The sequence below is a fragment of the Eutrigla gurnardus genome (genome assembly GCF_963514095.1).
Source record: "Eutrigla gurnardus genome assembly, chromosome: 13".
Classification (NCBI taxonomy): Eukaryota; Metazoa; Chordata; class Actinopteri; order Perciformes; family Triglidae; genus Eutrigla; species Eutrigla gurnardus.
Window position 1 is genome coordinate 8,421,446 of NC_139936.1, and position 21,333 is coordinate 8,442,778.

Here is a 21,333-nt window from a genome sequence, read left to right on the forward strand (position 1 = left end):
ACTGAAGTTGAGTTAACGTTGAAACATTTTTATGATGTTTAAGTTTTGGCTGCAAGGCTTTTGCACTTTGACAAATTACAGACAAGTGTCTTAAAACCCTCGAGCAAGTTTCACTCATGTTTTCCCAAAAATATAACATACCATTAAAACTTGAAAATCCAGTTTGAACCAAGTTTCATAACCTTTCGTTGTAGCTGTAAAAACCGTCATCAATATCAATAATGTCCAGTCTTCCATTCTCACTCCTAACTTTGATATTTTTGGGATAATATAGGAGAAGGAGAGACGTCGAACCAGTTCTCCTGAGTTAATGCAACACTACTGTAGCACTAAAGCAGCACTGTTGTCTGGTCCAATATTTGACACACATTTTCTGTCATGCACTCAGCAGATCATGTGCTGTTGAATCGGCTGCTTTGTTCTTGTGCCCAGTTCGACTGGATCACCACCATCTACATCATCTCTCTCCCTATCACTCTTCATCATCATCTGTCTCAGGGTTTACTAGCTCGGCCATCTCCAGGTGTGCATCTTTAACTGCTGATCTCACATTCATTCATTACAAAACACTGGGGAGGTTTTAGTCGAGGCAATTACAGCTTAACTTGCATATCACATGATTTGATCATTGCTAAGATTAACAGTGTTATGCAGAGTTGCTGTCCCATGATGCTGAGATGTACGCTTTATCGACCGTTATCACTTTAGGCTATTTGGTGAGGAGGCCACACAGAGACTTCATTATTGAGATGTCTGGTTAAGTGTTCACACATACAAATGTAGGCTATTCCTTAAACATGACAGTTCAATAATAGTATTTGATATGTATTTATTGATCTAAATCCAGCCTGATGATGTGGGTGTATATCTGATGAGATCCAGCAGGCCCGTCCCCGTTTTAAAGGGTGGATCTATCCTAACTTGGTGAACATGGGGTTAAGTTTTCCTCTGCCGAGCGTTGATCCCTCATAATGGGATGTGCCACCGAGTCGCTCTGCTGGTCTAAGCTACAGCAGGTCAACATATTCAGTGCAAGAGGCGGGTCTATGTGCGGGGAAGACGGGCTGTGGACTCGGCGCGGCTCAGTGGTCGTGATTTCATCGATGCGGATCTGACCGACCGCCTCAGAAACACACGCACAGACACGCGCGCGCGCGCGCATGGTGACACGTGGATCGTCGTGGGTGAGAGGACCCGCCGGCCTCCGCGGGGGATTAACAGGTCTGTCGTGCGGGTGCGTATCTGCGTCCCGGGCGTCTCCTTCTCACACCGGGACCCGGCGATGCGCTGTCTGAAGGAAACGGGCTCCGCAGAGACATCCGGAACACGCATCCATGCGCCACGGCCAGTCCGCATCCCGACATGCCTCTGACAACACAAAGCCTGCTCGCAAGGAGCTCCCATAAGAAACCACGCATGCAAATCGGCATGGGTGCGTCAACGCGGTTATCTCGCTGTGTTTTGCGGACGGGGCTTCGGGGCGCAGTTGTGCAATGAGACAATCGGGAACGAGCCAGTAGACTTTATTAACACAGGCGACATAATTCCGACAATATGGCTGATCAGAGCAACATCCAGTCCGCCGCCTCCAAGAGCATCCGGCCTTTTCGATCCAGCGAAGAATACCTGTACGCCATGAAGGAGGATCTGGCGGAATGGCTGAACACCCTGTACGACCTGGACGTCACCGCGGACACCTTCATGGACGGCCTGGGGACCGGCTGCGCCCTGTGTCGGCACGCCAACAACGTGAACCGCGCCGCGCAGGACTTCCAGCTGGAGTACCCGGAGGCTGCGCAATCCATGAAGGTGCCGTCCAAAGATGTTGTCTCTCAGTCGCGCAACGTGGTCGCCGGCTCGTTCGTGGCGCGGGATAACGTGTCCAATTTCATCAGCTGGTGCAGGCAGGAGCTCTGGATCAAGGACGTGCTCATGTTCGAGACCAACGACCTGGTGGAGCGATGCAACGAGAAGAACGTCGTCCTGTGCCTCCTCGAGGTGGCGCGACGCGGCTCCAAGTTCGGCATGTTGGCCCCCATGTTGATCCAGCTGGAGGAGGAGATCGAGGAGGAGATCCGGGACCAGGAGTGCCTACAGACCGAGGTTCGGGAGCCGGCCCAGGAGATCCCGTCCAGCAGGTGCTTCGGTCGGAAGGAGAGCAGTCAGAGTGTGGAGGATGAAGATGAACCGGATCCAGAGCCCTTCGTCTGGCCGCAGAAGAGAGTTCTATGTGACATGCGAAATTTGGATGAATTGGTGAGTTGAACAGATAAACTCAACACAAAGTCTGATATTTAATGAGTCACAACTGCATCATGAAGTCATCATAGTGGATGCTCGGTTTTCACACCCTTGAATCATCACTACTCATTACATGAGTGTGAAATACAGTCTGCCACAACCTTCCAGTGTGAAGCTGCTGATAGAAGAGCAAGCAATCTCACACACGGGTGTAAAAAGTGTGGAAATATCATGTCAGTGCTATAGATTCCCCGTAGAGTGGGTGTGTGCCGGCGTCTTAACTCCGTTTTTTGACTCTTCACCTTCACCTGTAGGGTCAGCGTGTGTTTGACACCCACATTCTTGCTTTCTCTGAAAGGTCAGGGGTCAACTAGGTGACATTTCCCCTGCATTCTTCTAGAAAAGTTTGTTTTGACAGGCATCTTCAGCCTCTTTCATTGAGCCCCTCCATGAAGAGTAATGAATACAGCATCCTGCCGAGGAGGACGGTTCTTAACCGTGTCCTGCTCCTTAACCAGCACCACCACACACAACACAACTAACACTGGTTCCCGTCCCGTGGAGTTCAAACATTTGACTCTTGTCATTCGTCCTGGTGAACTTGCCGACCTTGGCCGGCGCCCTCTGACACCAGCATGTTAGAGACAGAGAGGCGAAGGTCTTGTCAGAGCGAAGCTAATGAGCAGACAGACAGAGTGGCGGCGGCGACGACATGTGCATGGGTTTGTGAGCGGGGGAGATGATGATATTTTCATGTCGACGAAGAGAACAATGTCCGTCTTAGGCAACAAAGAAGTGAGGGAGGCGGGCAGACAGTCACAGTCATGCTGGTCAGGCAGCAGAGCGGCTCCAGTGTGACCCCCACGGACAGAAATAGGAGAGCATGTGCAAGAGGATGTCTGCTGCTCGTATCCAGATTGTCTGAGCCCCGCATGCCCTCGCTCATATGACCGAGGATTAAACAAACCAACTGCATTTTGGGGGAAAGGAAAGCCTCAGAGCGTATGCCTGTCTTTCCTGGCCCGTCATCCACACTGACAGTGGCCGACAGACACATTTGACTTGACTGATGTAGGAAGTGTCATTCCCAGTCATAATGTGTCCGGTGTATGAAAATCTCTCCATCAGAAAACCGCTTTAATGTAAAGTGAGCAGAACAGTCCGCATCAGCAACTTGAGGCTCTTCCAACGAGAAACCACAGTGGTTCTCAGATGAGAGGATGCAGTATTAAAATAGTAACACATTTTGTCTAATGGCTTCAGCATTTCCTATTCCGAGACATATTTCCACTGGATACTTCTTCATTTCCTGGACTGTAGTTTTTTTTTGTTTTTGTTTTTTTCCACCAAGAAACGATCTAAATGAAATCCATAGTTTCTTTAAATATAGTAGTTCTTAGTGCAAGCCGGCATTAGGCCTGTGTGTCCTCCGTAGCATCAGTCACAAGTTTATCCTGCAGAATACATTTCTTTGAATTACTGTCTTACCAAGAGATTAGTGTCTCATTATTACGGGAAACCTCCTCGCTAGACTTGAGTATCTGACAGGGAGGGAGAGGGGAAAAGTTAAAGGGCTTAGTCTCATTGGTCTTCAGCTGTGACACCGACACTGTGTGTCCGCTGCACTCAACATAGATTCTATTTCACAGGATGGTTTGGCTCTTTTGTTTTCTTTTTTCTTTCCTTTTTTTTTTTTTAGGGAAAAAAAAAATCTCAGTTCATAGTCTGTTCATAACTACATTTTGAATTTTTAAATGCATAATTTATCAACCAATGAACTGCCTCTCTATTCATATGCAATACCATTATTGATGAAATGTCATGAATTAATTACCAGGCCCTTAACTCCCACTCAGACATGCACAGCAGCCTCACATGCTTGTGCAAACTGGAATGATACAGATGTTCAGCTTCGATGTGCTCATCATGATTTCTTTCTTCTTTCTTACTATCTTTAAAAAGTTTGGCGTTGTTGTCCAGTTCAGAGCACCTCAGTGAGATTTGTTCATTTGGCGGCTGCATATTCTTCGTTGTTGGATGATCAAACTAATGAGACAATAAAAGTGTAGTGATAATAGGTCATTATTGTAAGGAGTGTAGAGCAACAGTCTGCATACAGACAGCCTATTCTGCCTATAAATGAACAATGATGTGTTCTCAGTAAACTTGGGACGCTTACAGATCAGCAAGAGTAAGCTAGATTTTAAAAATGAGCCCAGTCCAGTGTTCCCAGCTTTTGAAATGAAAGTAGCAGCAGGATAGTTGCCAAGGCGACAACACTGACAGCCCGCCCACCAAAGCTACTCAAAATGATCATTATGAACATGAACTTATCATGTAAACAATGAACATGGCTATTATTGGTACTCACAGCTGTCAGATGTGCAATTAGTGCATGGGCAGAGTGCAGGCAGGAAGACAGGCGGGTGATTGGCTACCTGCCTGTCTACCTGGACGGCCTTATTCAGGTCCTGTAACAGCCACAGATAGCGGATTGTTCTCTTCTTTTCTTTTTGGTCACAACTTTAGATTTTTGCTGCCGGGACGGAATGTGAATTTCAACTAATGTAGCAAAAAAGCTGTTTTTGAATAAGACTTCCACTCTCATCGACAGCCTTGTGGATCCAATAAGCATTTCATCTAAAGGAAGCTGTTGGTTACAACGCGCCCTCATGAAAACACTCGCCACCACCACCGAGTCTCCCACTGACCTGCCACTACGCGTGTTATTACTCATATCACTGCGGGGCAATTTTCCACTTAAAGTTGAGGAAGTGACCAGCGTCTCGTTTTCCTTCGTCATAGAATGATTCAGTGAGAAATACTTAACAGCAGCTGGTTCACGTCGCTATATGTCCATACAAAGTTTATCCTCTGCATTAGGAGGATTTTCTTTCATATCAGCACTACATAGGGATTATGACAACGACTTTGATTGGATCTGTGTTGTCCTATACGTTGCAAGCAGCCTAATGTCAAGAAACATCATCATCCACCTACCTTGTTGTATATTTTCTAGGTCTCGCAATCAGGCCCTGGGCACATAGAGAACTATGCAAAGTGTTATAATTTGACTTACACTTACTGACCCTTAATGGACACATCCTTAATGGATAGGCATCCATACTGCAAGATTTGAGCTTATAAACAACAGACCATTCATTCGGAGCTTCACAGCCTTCCTTCAGTTGCATCGTTCCTTCTTCTTGCTCAGTCATATAAATTGGTTCATGTCTTTTCTCACCCCGGGCTTCAACATTCATCCCCTTGTTTAGTTCATATATGTGTGAGCCCTCGTTCCCATCCCCCACCCCGCCTCCGCTATAGATGATAACGCAAAGAGCGGCACAGTATGTCTTGTTGGCGGCATTGAACCGGACATGTGAATAGATCGCCACTGTCGACAGCGAGGCAATCAAAGGCTGGCGTCTCAATCAAACGACCTCGGATGGAGACACCAGCAGAGCAAAGGGGGGGGGGGATAAAGAGAGAACATGTGTGTATTATGCCTATATGGACAGTCTGCTCCATTAACCTTATGGTCCAATTCCTGCATTCAGGGAATCAAAAAAGGAGAGTAGACAAGAGATAGTGTGCCTAGAGTGACTTCACTGTACACTCTGTTAAACCTGACTGGAATAGATGTTAGTCTGAGAGGCAGAGCTACAGTAGAGAGGGGAGCGGGAGTGAAAGAGAAAAGTAGGTCATCGCGCTCTGCATTGGGTCACACTCGTACGCTTTGCTGAGAGAGCGCGGTATCCTTCGCTGTTTCTCCATCCTGTGTCACATGCACTCATGTTTTTAGGGTTTTACTATTTTAAAAATCTTTTTTTTTTAGCCTCCAGACGTTGCACAGTAAAGGCATGATTCCACTCCTCCTCCTCCTCCTCCTCCTCCTCCTCCTCCTCCTCCTCAGTTTTTTTCCATGCAGCAGGGTGCATGTGGAAAGAGCTGACTCCACATCTGCCCGCTTTTTATTGCGTTGCGTTTGGAGCTATCCCCTGATTGTTTGCATGATTATTATTTAATTGGGCGTTCGTGTGGACAGGCTTTTGTCTGTGTGATGAGTCTGGTTGTTTTCTGCACCCGCCTGCAGCCTCCTCATGTTGCTCTCAGGTGCAGCCTGTCAGGAGGAGCAGAGAGAAGGACATCAGTCCCTCTAACCTTGGCGTTTTTTTCAGCCTCGTCCAAACAAACCCGACAAATGACTTAGATGCTGGTCTGATATATAACTTCCCATGCTGATTACACTGCTGTCTGACTGCAGCAGATTAATAATAGAGTTATTCGCCTTGCAGCACTTGATGTCCATTTGATTGATATATTCTCCCTGCAGCCCAACGGGCAGTTTGTCACCGGCGACAGGCATCGATTTTCATGAATAGTTGAACACACTTGGAAGCGGTGGTCAAGGCCCTGGAGCCGGTGTGATTCCATCTTTCACCTCAATCAAAACACACAGCACTGATTTCAAAATATACGAAGGCTTGTTGTTGTTATCTTTTAACAGATAAAGGAATAGTTTGACATTTTGTATGCTGCGTTTATTTATTTTTACCTTTGGATAGACTCAGGCTAGTTGTCTCCTCTGCTTCCCGTCTAAGCTAAGCTAACTGGCTGCTGATTATCCTTACATGTAATGGAGATGTAAAACTGGTATCGATCTTCTCATTTAACTCTCAGCCAGGAAGGAAGTGTATTTCCCAAAACGTTGAACCCCTGCTATATTTAATATATAATTCTGCCTATTCTTGCTGTGGAATGTTGTTGCCACTGACTGACACACCTGATCCCGAGGCGTTTGCCGTACTCTGTTGTTCTGTCTCATCTCTGCTGGTCTGGCCTGTTGAACCAGCATGCTAACGAGTCTCTAAATGTCTGATGATCTTTCTAGTTTGTCCCTCCAGGCTACAGCTCCAACACAATCAGCATCGCTAATCATTTGTCAGCTGTCTGTACCCACCAGGTTGTTTAAAGGGATCGTTTGTTCCGTGTTTCTGAGATGTCCACAGAGGATCCCTGTCAGGGCGGTGGTTTAATAAGAGTCCGATATGTAGCTATTTTCAGTTTAAGAATTCCTGTGTGTGGTGAAGCAATAACCCCCCCGAGCTCCAAAACCTCTCCCTCCTATAAGCAGGCGCCCGCAATCTTCTCTTGTTTCTCTGTGCTTATCTGATGGTGAGGTCGTTTTTATCTTGGGAAGTTTCCAGTACTGACAGGCGATCCTCAGGGTAACAAGATAAGCTAAGAGAAGAGTCTTGTTGTCATTTTTTAAAATTCCCCTCGAAAGCACCGTACGCGTTGTGCCACTGCTTTAATCCTACCATTTTCCTTTTACCGTTTGAGAAGAGGTTTCTGCTGTAAACACTTCAATCTACAGCCGTCCTTCAGGAAGTCAAATGCTGGAAACACCCTCATGTAAATTCCCGAGTTGTCAGTTTACTGCTGAATTTTGGCAATAACCATCCTTTGCATAGCAATCATGAAAGAGCCGGTTGCAGCAGGCCAGCACACCTATGTTTGATGACTGCGCTGAAGGGAACTGGAGCATGTTGATGACTCAGGAGGAGAACAGACTGATATTCAGACGGATGTGCTGCTAGTTTGAGTAGTCGCATAATAACCGCCTATTAAATTCAAATCACACAACAGCAAATGTACTTATTATATTAGCAAGCTTGTGTGTTCCTTTGTTATACAATTTTATGTGAAGCTGTCTCAGTTAGTCCACGTTTCAACGCAGTAAAGAAAACGGGGAATAAAACCTACAACATCTTTATCTCCCCCTCCCATTTCCTCCCTTCATCCCCAGGGTTTACTCAGCCCTCATATCTCCAATGGGCCGTCACATGTTTGCAGGTCAGGAAGGAAAAGGAACGGAGAGATTGTTGACTCACACTGAGCAGATAGGAGGTGATCTGAGCAGTGGGATCATTAAAGCAATACGTACTGTAGTTTCTTTACATTAAACTGACTGGAGACAAACCCAGCTGCTCACTGTTTCTCTCTCTTTGCTCAAAACATCCCTGCATTCCTATCTTAAGATAGATATGGCAGATTCTCAGAGTCGGGGCGGGCTGTGATTGTTTCGGTCGCTCTTCCTTCTCAAACATCTGCAGCTCTTGCTGAAAGCGTCTCTCATGTGACCAGCATGCATCCATAATTCATCCATCAGTTTTTTTTCGTAGTGTTCCAGCTCCACTACCGCATGTGTCCTGCGTGACCTTGTCTCCCCTTCTATCTCACTCTGCTGTGTGTGCGTGTGTGTTTGGGTTTCAGTGGGTCTCAGTGTAGCCATTGTTGACACAGTGAAGACATGGGAAGTGCACACATTTAATGCCAAAGGCTCCACAGAGTAAATATTTCAAATGCCAGGGCTGCTATTGATTTGGTCATTATTAAATGACTGTGTATCCGGCTCAGTGTTTTGTATGAGACGCAGTGGGCGACTCCTTCACCTTCCCTCCGGAGGGAAACGTATGACTTCAGCCAAACAGCTCCGGGGATGTTCTGGGAGCGAGAGAATGGCTTTACTATAGCGAGAATGAAAAAAAAGTACACAGTTAAAAAAAAAGGGAAGTGTATGGCTGTGTGTGTGTCTGTTGCCATAGCAATCTTTCCATTAAGTCAATGGCCAGGGTTTTTCCAAACACCACCTACCTACTCACAGAGTGAAAGACGTAGTGACAGAGCGGAGAGAAAGAGAGGGAGCAAGCAGAGTAAGAGATGTCAGCAAAACAAAGAAAGCAAAGACAAATATAGGGCCGGTGGGTGAATGCAAGAGCTGAGAATAAAGGCTGATGGAGAACAAAGCAGGTGAGAGAGAAGCAGGTGAGAGGGAGAGCAGAGAGGTGGGTGAGGTGCTGAGGCTTAGTCCTGTTCCCAGTCTCTTTCATCAGCAAGGGGAAAAGTGAGGGGTGGTGTTTCTAGAAAATAACATGGTGCCTCCCTAATGTATGTGTTATAGGCCAGTCTACACACACACACTGCATGCCTTCAGAGCATGAAAGCTACTGTAAACAGCCAAAGGGTGGGAGCTCGCAACCTGACATTTTCCTCCAACACGTCATTTTATCACTCAAATATCAATAAAATGCTCTGCAGCCCTCGGTAATGGCTTCTCCTGCACGCACAATTATGGGGCAGTTCTTCCTCCTCTCTTCCTGTGCTTTTCTCCGTCCACTGTGCCGCTTTACTTTCCCTCCCTCCCTGGTTCGACAAGTGCGCATACGCCTTTTGTCTGAGAGAGACGCCAAGAAAAACATCAAAAGTTGTCCAATCCGGTGCGAGCCCAGGCCCTGTGCAACAGGGGCGGATCTCGCTCCACCCTGCAGTCGTGTCTATGTCTAATAAGCACCCGCGACCACAGCAAGGGCACCGGCTCTGACTCCCTCGATTCAAACCCCAGCTGGCAGCGCAGGCCTGCTGACATCATCGCCACCGCCACCGGTCTGGGTTTCTGAGGAACTGTTGGTTCCCTCCTCATGTTTATGATGTCACGACCAGAAACATTGTCATGTCAGACGGAGAGCATTCATTAGCGTGTCCACATATGTATTTTTGTGCTTTTGTGACACTCTGCGGAGAACCAAATAACCGAAATGTTCTGGGGAGATGAGATGAGGTGGGGCCTTTAATGTGGCGGGAGCCCCGGGGCGGGGCACCTCAACACACAGTGGCTTCTTGGGGGAAAAAGTTGGCAGGAAGATGAGGCACAAACAATCGGCACTCAAAACACTCATACGCTGTTCAATTCTCACACCTTAAAACCGGTGATGTGTTGTTGACACATAACGCTTATTGGCATGGACACAGACGTATGTGACTAAACATGATCTCATGTGGGGACGCTGGCCTGAAGAACAGGAAGCCATCGCTGTCAGGTTCCTCTCGGATGTGTGTGTGTCATGTTTTTTTCTGCTGGGGATGTTGATCAGCGTTTGTTTTGTTCTCCTCAGGTGCGTGAGATCCTGGGCCGGTGTTCCTGTCCAGCTCAGTTTCCCATGATCAAGGTGTCGGAGGGAAAGTACAAAGTGGGCGACTCCAGTGCATTGATCTTCATAAGGGTAGGCCGTCATCACTGTCAACACAATTATCTGTCACTGTGAGCCATGACGCATGGCTTTTTTGTTCATTTTCTTCCCTTAAGGTGGACAGGATAAGAATTGTGCATTATGTGGTCAGTGAAAACGTTGCATTCGAGATCTTTGATCACCTGCATGAATGCTTAGAATAGCAATCAAGCATGAACATAAAAGTTAATGGATTTCATTAAAACATTCTTTAAAAAACATGTTTTTACGTCAGAAAAAATGTCTGAAATATCATAATACAACTTGGCAGACTAAAACTGCCTTTGATTAAGTTACATAACATGACTCGGGGTATAAATGACACCAAATGAAATGATAAAAGGAAAGTTCCTGCATGCTGTCAGGTCTCTTGCACTGAAAGAATAGTTCTAGCTTATTGCAACATGGGTCGTATTTGTTGTGCTAATTGTTGGATTCTGGGAAGAAGGCAACATCACAACAATGAAAGACGGCTATTATTCTGGTGTCAGTTGGGAGACAAAAACGTGTTGATGTGTAAATGTTCTCTTACTCAGCACTTGCCAGAAAATCTCACAAAGCTGTTCATCTGACTAAACAGACTGATTGATCTGACCAGCTTGTGTTTCTTTGCCCCCTTCGTTGAAGCTACGTTGTCATGTTGCCAGATCTCCAGGAGAAATTAAAACTACAAAAATGTAGACACACGTTGCAACAAGCCTGAATCATCAAGTCAGTTTTACACTACTGTACATGCTCAGCTGAGTATATAGAAGCTACTTTGGCACATTGCATGGAAGAATGAGGCCCGCAGTAACTGCAACGAGCCATACGGTGTTGGCATATGGCATCATATGCTGCTTCGAGGAGAGCAAGGTTATGCAGCAACAGATAAATGACTCAGCTGCTCGGCTGCATCCAAGCCCACAGGACTCTACTGTGTATGTACTGTGATTTCTGTCTCACATATGGGTGTTTAGAAAGCGGCCCACTCCCAGGACTGAACTTCTCTTCCACTGAGGCACAATAGGGTTTTAGGTCACATCCTGAGTTGGCCCTTATCTTGCCTGTTTCGGCTGCACTGTTTGTCTCCGTTTCAGTTTAAGTGCTGCCACTGAACCCACATCAGGCCTCCCAGGTCTGGGCAGGAAGGCTGGTGGAAAAACCAGGGATCGATTTGGTTTCACTTACAGATAATGTACCTGAAAATGTACCCCAACCAGATTCATGTGTTTTAATGACTCTCTGAATCATTATCAGGTCTTTAACGTTCTTCACTTATAGAGGCACCACTCGTTCCAGACGGGGAGATGTGATATACACTGTGTAGAGCGTTGTTTGGCACTCCCCTAATTGGGAAATGTTTTTTTCTACATTAATCAAAAGTGTGATGTGGACTGAGGTAACTGTAAGGTACTGTAGAAACGTAATAATGGAACGTAATGGTTATTTTCTTTGCATAGTACAGACAAATTGGTTCATAACTAAAAGAGGCAAAGCATAAATAATTTGAGATGATGTAATCTCTAAAACATTATAACATAGCATATATTTATGGAATAATAATGGTCAACAATAGCCACCAATGCACACATTAGCTAAATGTATGGCAAATATAACAACATGATTCATATTCTAGCCACTTAGAGTCTATGTAATATGTATTTTGCTTTCTCTCACGATGCAGACTAAAGGGGTCACCTGTGACATACAAAGCCCCGAAACACAGACAGGATTTCTGTCTGCATTTTCACTTCATCTCATAAATGCACAATTATGTGCGATTAGGCGCACTGAACCGTCATTAGCGGCTGCTAAATTAATCCTGGGAGGGAAGGCTGTAGCATAAATTTGGGATGGGGGAAAAAAAATAAAAGACCTCCATCCCTCTCTTCAGCAAAATTAAAACATAACCTCCTCCCCCCCTAATAATTTCCCTCCTCCCTAAAATGGATTGTGAAGTGGTTGATCAAATGAAGCCCATGTTTGCCTAATGGAGCCGCCCTCTTAATGGGATAGACGTATTTAAATGTGGCTGTTTGCAGTGCGTGTGTGTGTGTCTGAGAGTCTTTTACTTGTCAGATTAGCTCTCTTCACACAGTCTCCGCCCTCTCCTGATTCCTCACTGGGATGACAGTGATCACACATATGCCCAAGCAGCTACAAGTGCGGCCAACACACTTCCCTTATTCTTCTGAGGGGAGGAAGCGGGCCGCGGTTTAAAAGCCAATAAAGCCCTATTCAGCTGCCAAAGCTCTGACAAGGATCTCGGACTGAACGAGGGGTTGATGCGGAGAAAGCTAATGGGGGGGGGGGGGTTAATAAGAAGGCATCATTGTCCCCAGGGAGTTGCCTTCAGTCGTAGGACACAACGGCTGAAATGAACCATGAGCTTAATTTTTGGAGCTCACCAGCGAGATTTAAACGAGAAAAAGGTTCAACACGCCCCCGCAATGATGACAAGAAGTCTCTCTGTTCACTGTTGCCATAGAGACGGGGATCGGGGCTCTCCGCACAGAAGACTGTGATACCCCTTCAGTGGTCGGGAAATTAGGCAGCTAAGCCACGGATCTAAAGTGGAACACGGTCCCTGACCGTCCATTTAGCCGCAACAGACTCCTCAGCGGTGCTGCAGCATTGTGTATAAAATATGAAGTGCATAATGAGCTTGTTGGCTGTGGAAATAAGTGAAACACAAAGCCACAAAACAAAGGTTTAAAAATATAGTCATGAAATGATCCCACTCAAGTTACACATGTATTTATTTATCCGGATTCCCGGTAGCCGTTACCGTCATGGCAGCTATTCCTCCTCCACAGTTAATAATAACAAATCAAATAGAAATATTAAACAATATCTCTATATGTCACAACAACACCTCTATTATGCAAAAAAGAATAATTAAGTGATCAGAGAGAATCAGAAGGGGCAGCAGATCTCTGTGTTGAAGCTCTATTCCTAAGTAAGCAGTTAATACTCTCAGGTCTGCTGGAGATAAGCTGATCAGCTGTGTTGAATGAATTGATGTAGTAGGGGGAGTGATGGCAATAAAAAGACTTGTGGTGGATTGGCAGGGATTGTATTAGAGAGAAGGTGGGGTCAGACTCGTGGCCCCTCTCTGACCACGGTCAGGGATCCAGGAGATTAGGCGCTGTGCCACGTGTGATTTGTTGAAAAATAAACTCTGTGCCAGCCCACACAGAGCTACCATTATGTCTATGCTTTGCCTGCCCTTTCAAACATGTGGCCGGCAGACCCTGTTACACAACCCAAGGCAGGGGGAAGCGTCCACGGGGCTCTCGCATCAGGCAAACTGTGTCGCTTGAGTGGAGGCAGCTTCTGCCTGGAGGGAGTGAGGCTCTTCGGTCTGATCTTGCGGATGTGTGTGCTCCAGAGAGCTGAGGAGAGTAGGAAGTGACATATCCACCAACCCCCCTCTGTTGTGGCGATCCAGCCCCCCCTTCTTCTCCACGGCAACTGAAGTCTCAGCTGAGGAGCAGGGAGGACAGCAGGAGAGAGTTGTTACCATGCTAATTCACCCCCTCCCAAAATAGTGTCTTTCATAGCACTTTGGCTCTTTCTTATGCTACCGTACTCTTTTTAATTGCGAGTTGGCATGGCAATGAGCAGCCCTCATAATGGCAGCAGCTGGGGGTGATGTGGGAGAAAGAGGAGGTGCGGGGGGGAGGCGGAGGCACAGGCAGGGGTGCAAGATGTTACGTAACACTGAAGACCGGCCAGCCTTTCAGCAAGCTGCCCCACTTGTGGAATTTGCATATCCATTGACTTGTGCAGTGTGTGTGGTAGCTCGGTATATCAAAAGGTTTAGCCATTTTACTTGCGCTTGAATGTCCATGTTAGTTTCCGTTTATCTATTGAAGCCTTGTTTTTCTCCGTTTCTCCCTCAGGTCCTTCGCACTCATGTGATGGTGCGCGTCGGAGGGGGCTGGGACACATTAGAGCACTATTTGGACAAGCATGACCCGTGTCGCTGCGCTGCTTTCGGTGAGGTCACGTCTTGTTGCCCGTCAGCCCCTTACAAAACAACTTCATTGTTGTGCACCTGTGTTGCATAATTCATAACGCATTTCAGATCATGAACAAATGATTCACAGCAGACACGGTGAAGGTCAGCAGTGTTGAGGAATGTTGTCTTACAGTTCTAGTAGATATATAAAAAAATACCAAAATTTCACACATTCTGATTTTTGCTGTTGACTGATACAACACTGTTGTAGCAGAAACAATCAGCCTGTTTCATACTGAAACCGGACCAAAATGACTTCCAGCTAGGAAATTTAAAAATGAATCAAGTTCGTAATGGAAAATGTGAAGTCACTTGCTACCTGACACCACAACACATCTGTGTAGCAACTCATCTCAACACAAATACTTTTTTTAGGGCTTATAAACCCTAACCATTTTGATTAGCAGCACTATAGTGATACATGGCCCTGGAGGAGACCATCCCTCCTTATCTGTGGGGTCCAAGCTGCTGCTGAAGTGGAGAAGACAATGGCTGACTGCCGGACTGGACAGCTGACACGAGCTGAAAACATAATTGGCGCCACATTTGTAAAAACAAAAGGCCACGTTGATCATAGAGTATTAAGTGATTACAGACATCTGCCTTTTGTGTTCTAAAAATGTTCCCCCTTAATGATAGGATCATCGGCACCTCTCTGGTCTGTCTCTGGCTCAGGGGAGCAAACGCTAGCTATGATATATTTGTGAATGACTTTTATCCAATGTTTATTAGAAGTGCGTATTCAACACTTGTTATCGATCCGTCTCCACAGCCCACCGCTACCACCAGGCCAAAGCCAGCGGCCAGGGAGGCCAGAGCAAGTCCTCGAGCGCCCACTCCTCCCGCTCCACCAGCCCGGGTCCACACTGGCGAAATGATGGCATCGCCCCGTACAAACCCCCTGACAGGCGCTCCCTGGAGCCCCCCTCCGGTCCGTGTGCCTCCTCCTCCTCCACGCGGCCCGGCCGCTCTCAGAACCCTCCGGCCCCCACCGAGCTGGACTCCGGCCCGCCGCGCGCACTGGTCCCGCGGCCGCCACGAGACCGCTCAGAGCCCCGCCACTTTAATCCTCTCAGGTGAGTGTGTGCGTCTAAACACGTGTGTGGATAAGTGTGTTACCTTGATAAGCAATTAATCTCTCACTCTCTCAAGTAGCCAGGCAGGTCAGCCCCTGCTTGTTCTGATGCGACCACACAGACGGGAAAAACACACACGTGCACACAAGAACCGGGAATATACACAACAAATACACATGCCAGAAATCCACAGATTAGAGCAGAGCAGATTTATCTAATCGCAGGTGACATTGCCCAGATAAACCCGTCTCACGCAGCCACCCTACAGCACTTCCTAGTGGCTACAAGATGGACACCAAACATATCTACCCAGCTCTCTTCTCTTCTCTCCTGTACTTTCATCCAGCTAATTAGACGGCCGCATGCCTAAAGATGGCCGTGATCCTGTGCCTTTCTTCTTTTGCCACGGCAGACAGATGGTCTGAATTAGTATGAAGCCAGTGACACATCATTTTTCTCTGACATGCCTCTGAAGTAGTGGCCATGCCTTGTGGAATCAGAGCCAGAGTAGGGGCGTGTTAAGGCCTTTATAAGTGGTTCCTTCTTTGGGACGTAAGGACAATGAAATCGGTGCATGTTCTTCGTGAAGCTGGTTAAAAAAGGTTCAGTTGGTCACATACCTTCCCTATACGTCAGAGCGCAAGGGCGCCATTGTTTAACACAAGTTGCAGCTGAATGGTGGTTTACTTTGGCTCCCGTCCAATGTGTGGCTCATTTCTGCATTGAGCCGTGGCTCAGACCAGACGTCAAAGCAACAGCTCGTTGGAATTAACCCTGTGTGGGTGGGGCGTCCTGTTTCAAGTGCGCCAGACTAGATGAAGACTAATCTGACAACCATCCCTAGACAACTGTCCGCAGCTAACTAGGGAAGTAGGTCAACAGGTGGGCTCCGTGCAGGCAAATTAGCTCGCCTGAATGTATCTCATTCCTGAGGATGACTTTAGAAGCCCAGTGTAATGAACACTAATTAAAGGCACCACCTGTGATCTAAATAAACACAAAAATGTATCCTCCCCCATCACCAAAGTTCAAAACACAAGATGGCAGATCTTTGGTATTATTATGAGAATAAATTACTCTTTGTTTCTTCTCTACAGGAATAAGGAGACAAAGGCACCAGTGACAAGACGGCTCTCTGGAGGCAGTGACTCATCTACGGCCTCCTCTAAAGGAGGGGGGGGAGGAGGTCGGCCCTCCCTCGGTGGTTCCTCACGGCGCTCTGGCGATGAGGTGATCCTGCTCGTCAATCGCAAGGAGGGGAAGCATGTGATTGAGAGGCCTAGCGCTGGAGATCCGAGCCCATCCCTGCGTCCCTCTCTGCCCCGTGCACGGAGCCAGTCCCGGGATCGCTCCGCTCTCGCTCCAATACTCAAACCGAACCCACCACAAGGATCCACTGATGGATCACGAGCATCCCGCACAGAGAGGGGCCGCTCCCTCGGAACTGAGGGCCAAAGGAGGCTCCACGCTGCACGTTCCCAAAGCCAGAGTAAGTTAACGAGCCGTACCCGGTCCAGTGAAGCCAGCCCGGGACCTTCTAACTGCTACAGAGACCCTCAGCCCCCGCCTCTGGACAGGCGAGAGGACCTTCGGGCCAAACAATTGCCGCCATCCTCTCCCAGAATAGGCGGTGGGTTCAGCAAGAGGCAGTCGACCTCGTGCTCTAACTCTCCTATTAAAGGGGTCCAGAACAACAACAGCAGCCCCAGCAAGAAGGTTATAACTGCTCCCAGACCTCCTGCCCCTCGCTCGCCCTCCTTAGGAAAAGGCAGACTTCTGCCACCAGTCACCTCGGGAGGTCGACGTTCACCGCACTCAACTCCCCGCAACTCTCACCATCATGCTGTCCGCTCCCCTCGGACATCACAGGGCCCTCGCGCTGCTGGGCGAGGCCACCATAGAAATTGGTCCGGCCTGGAGTGCCAGCAGCCCGAGGAGGAGGGACCGAGCCTTGGCTTCCAGATGCTGCCAACTCTAGACCCCCAGAAGGAGCAGGACCTGTATCGCAGCTTTGAGGCTGAGTTTCTGGCCAACACGCAGCAGGCTAGAGGAGTGTCATGTAGAGCCCCGGGAGGAACGACACTGCAGGGAGCTGGGATACATTCAACGCCAACACCCACTGACCCTAATGTCACGGACTCTGCCTATTCCTCTTCTAACTCCTCCACCTCCTCGCTGAATGTCGGGACAAAGATAGGAACTTTGCCTGACCTCAGGGAATCCAAGAGGACTAAGCCCCGTCACTTCCCACTGGAGGACCCCTTAAATTTACTTCATGGACACACACTTGGAGGAACACATAACTTTGGTCAAGGAGGGCCTGAGCACTGGGGGGACCGTGGAGGGGGTCTTAGGAAGCTCCCAGCCATCTCTAGCTCCATCGAGGAGAGGGAACCTCCCTCTTCACTGCCCGGTCTTGGAGACACAGACAGATTGATGAATCAGGTCCCCTCAGAACCAGCTTTCCACTGTAGTAATATGAATGGAGACCATGGAGGTTGTCCTCCCACGGGGGAACTGACAGGTCAGCAGGGTCAGCTTGGCTGGGGCACAGGGCCCGAAGGAGACGTTCCTTTGGAGAATCACCAGCCAAACTTACCTTACGACCTAGAAAATAGTGACGGCAGTGATGACCTCCCGCCCCCAGAGGCGTGTCCGTCACCTATACCCCTTCCCCCCTCCGAGGACTGCTCCTTCCAGGATTCCTCCAGTGAAAACTCTTCCATGTGCTTCAGCCTGAGCGAATCCCGCTCCGACTCCCCTCCACCGACTTCACCCCTGGCCAACGGTGATACCAATGGGGAAGGGCTGCAGACTAAGACAGGACAAAAGAAGGCAGACAGCGTAGCCCTCATCTCCAAGCACAAACTGAGAGGCAGGATGAGGCCTCGCACTGACAACAGACCAGAAAACAGCCCCTCACGTATCCCCACCCCAGTCAACTACAGAGATCTGCAGGCTCACGACACGTTTTCCCCGAGCCACACGCCACCGCTGTCCCCTCAGAGCTCGCGCTCCACTGGTCGTCCAACCACATGCAAGAGCCTGCACCAGGCCTTCACAGATATGATCCATCCTCAACCACGTTGTCCAGCCATGGGCAACCAAGATTGCTCCTTCCCTGGACAGTCAGGGAGTCTGGACACTGAAGCTTGGATGTAGCACAGACGACACAGGGGCTTGTTGTCATGAACTCTGACTACTGTGTAAAAAGACAACATAAGATTGGGCTATAGACTGTTTTCATTGCATGTCTAACACCTTCTTTTTCACTTTGTTTCTCCCCCGAATAACTGCAGGGGGTTCACATTGCTTTTATGTTGCACTCAAGCCAAATTATTTATTACCAAAGGAATGGTCATTGATATTACTTTTACTGTCATTTTATTGTGTGCACGGGGATGTTTTTTTGCCAATCAAACGGTGTTTTTATTTTTGCAAAGACACTTGTGAAATTCTCATGGTTGATACGGAGAGACAGAGAGAGAGCATATGTGCTGCCATGTGCCCCACTAAGGGGCATGGTGAAGTGCCAGGGATTTAAAACTGCAACTCCATAAACAGTGTAAACACTAAACCTTTAATCAGATGGAATGGCTCCCTCTTGTGGTTTTCCACAGCATCTCTGCTTGCCTTGGTAGTGAAAATACTGGTGTGACAACTGATATTTTCAGTTTCTCCACATTAGTGGTCTTCATATATGACTCGGTATACTCACATTTACAATATTACAATACTAATAACATAGGTAAAGGTTCCTGCATCGTTCCTCTGACTATAAACACTACATGCACTACCAATCTCTGTACAGTTGTCTGCTGTTATTAATGGGTCATGTCAGCTTTTCACAACAGTGAAATAGTCAAGTGAGATATTTGTTTTTAAATGTTTGTGTTACAGGATTTCAAGATTATGTTTAATGCAGTAAAACATATTAACTTTTATTTCGACCTTGTAAGTGGATTACGTTTTTAAATTCCAGCGGTGAAGGTTCTGTTACTTTTGTGTCATCGTCACTGAAACCGTAATGTTGGGAGCTCCTCCTCTGACCAAACTGTACTCTGGAATACAATGCTACAAATATACAAAAGGCAAAGGCTTAGGAAAACGAATGTGTAAATACATGTTGATGTGCTCACTTATAGATGTGGGTGTTTTGTATATATATATATAAAAAGGCATTGAATATACAGTTTAATGTACATATTCACTGTAATCAGTTCTGTGCTGCCTTAGCTATGCAATGTTGGTGTTGGAAATGCCTTGACAATTCCCTTTGCCTTAAAATGTATCCGCAGGTTAGTTTTTTGAATGTTTTTCACTCAACATCACTAAGATCTATTCAGTAACACTACATTGCCATCATTAACTATATTTATGATAATAGCAATTGGAGATTTTGAATGTGAAACGTGGAACATTGCCAATTTCAATCACACATTATACTTGATGTAGGTGTACAATTCATGATACAGATATATAATTTATTGCCTCTGAATCCTATTGGTTGTTTTGAAATAAAAAGAAGCCAGATAACCTACTTAGCAGATGGATTTCAAAGACACAGCACAAGATATGGTGACATCTAGTGGCTAAAGAAAAACATGTTTTATTACATGCACGCAGTAAAAGAGATACTGTTTTCTGTTTTGGGAATGACATGTTCTGAGCCAATTACAATGGTATCATAAGGCGAAGCTCGATGGATGAATGATGACTTTGACTTGAGTGTCTGAATGTGTGCAACAGTGCATGAATAATAGATACTGTAACTGGATATTAACGTTCTCTTCTGGAGCTCTTGCACAGTTGATAAGAGTATGAGAGGCCTGGCCCCAGCTACAGTACTTCTGTTTTGGTATTTAACAGGTGTGGACTTTGTAAAATATATTTGAAAGTGGAAAGGTTTGACTCGCTGTCAATTAAGAAAAGTGTAGGGTTCGGTGGTTTGATAAATCTCTCCCAGAGAGATTGTGGAGACGTGAGTAAAAAAGAAAGAGCGTAGAAAAAAAGGGCATAAATTTGTGTACATATGGTATGAGAATATGTAATGAGTTGGAGTGAAGAGGGGAGTGATAGGTCTAATTTATTTATTTATAAAATTAAGTCTCATTGGACTCGAGCGACACCTGTGTTCCAAGTACTGTTAAATGAGCTGCGGGTGTTTAGGGAAATCTGAATGAGGTGGGGCTCACTGATTTGATGAAGTTTTGTTTTTCTTTCTCAACACTGTAAAGAGACACAATCTATTAGAAATGTTGCCAGTTTACAACCAGCATGAAACAGAGAAACGAAACATATTTGGACTGTTTTACAATAATCAGAGATACAGCAGTTTGATTTAACGCAGACTCCTCATTGTTACAAATAATTTACAATGTGTCAGTATTGATAGTGCTACATATGTAGCTCGTTGTCATATTCACCTGTATAAACAGATTCTTACATGTATTCTAATTGTTTTGAATTTAAATTTATTTTGGCTTATTTGAAGACATTTGTGTTTTGATCAACTGGTGTTTATTATCGACCAGTAATGAGAACTGTGACTTCCTACAAGCATTTGGTTATCAATCACAAAAAGTGTGATCACCCTCACAATCAGCTCTTTTTCTACAACTTGGAAAATTTCATGAATCTCTCTCTCCTTCTCTCTATCCCTAATCAGCGAAATTTGAATGTTCATAATTTGACAATTTCTTGTTTGCTAATGTTACTTTTCACTAACACTTTTAAATGTTCAGAGATAAATGTACAGATTGCTTGGCATTGTGGAATTTGTATGTATGAAATAGCAATACTGCAACATTTCACAGGTTTTTTTGAAGTTGAAAATGCTGTCAAAAGTTGTTCTTGTAATAAACATTTCCCCTGGAATTTATGAAATATCTGATCAATTTTTCATACGGAGCTCTGGTCACAGTGTGCAGAACATATA

At 46.4% G+C, this 21,333-nt stretch overlaps 1 protein-coding gene across 1 annotated transcript; it reads left to right on the forward strand.

The window, feature by feature from the left end:
- Positions 1–1,001: 1,001 nt before the first annotated feature.
- Positions 1,002–21,272, forward strand: gas2l1 (growth arrest-specific 2 like 1). The gene is made up of 5 exons (XM_084024227.1): positions 1,002–2,256; positions 10,200–10,307; positions 14,201–14,297; positions 15,092–15,395; positions 16,493–21,272. The coding sequence occupies exons 1-5, from the start codon at positions 1,555–1,557 to the stop codon at positions 18,555–18,557; spliced, it is 3,276 nt and encodes a 1,091-aa protein (XP_083880353.1). The 5' UTR covers positions 1,002–1,554; the 3' UTR covers positions 18,558–21,272.
- Positions 21,273–21,333: the final 61 nt, after the last annotated feature.

Coding starts and splice junctions, on each gene's coding strand:
- gas2l1 (XM_084024227.1), top strand. CDS start 1,555: ATGGCTGATCAGAGCAACATCCAGTCCGCCGCCTCCAAGAGCATCCGG. Junction 10,308..14,200: donor GTGCATTGATCTTCATAAGG/GTAGGCCGTCAT, acceptor TTTCTCCCTCAG/GTCCTTCGCACTCATGTGAT. Junction 14,298..15,091: donor GTGTCGCTGCGCTGCTTTCG/GTGAGGTCACGT, acceptor CCGTCTCCACAG/CCCACCGCTACCACCAGGCC.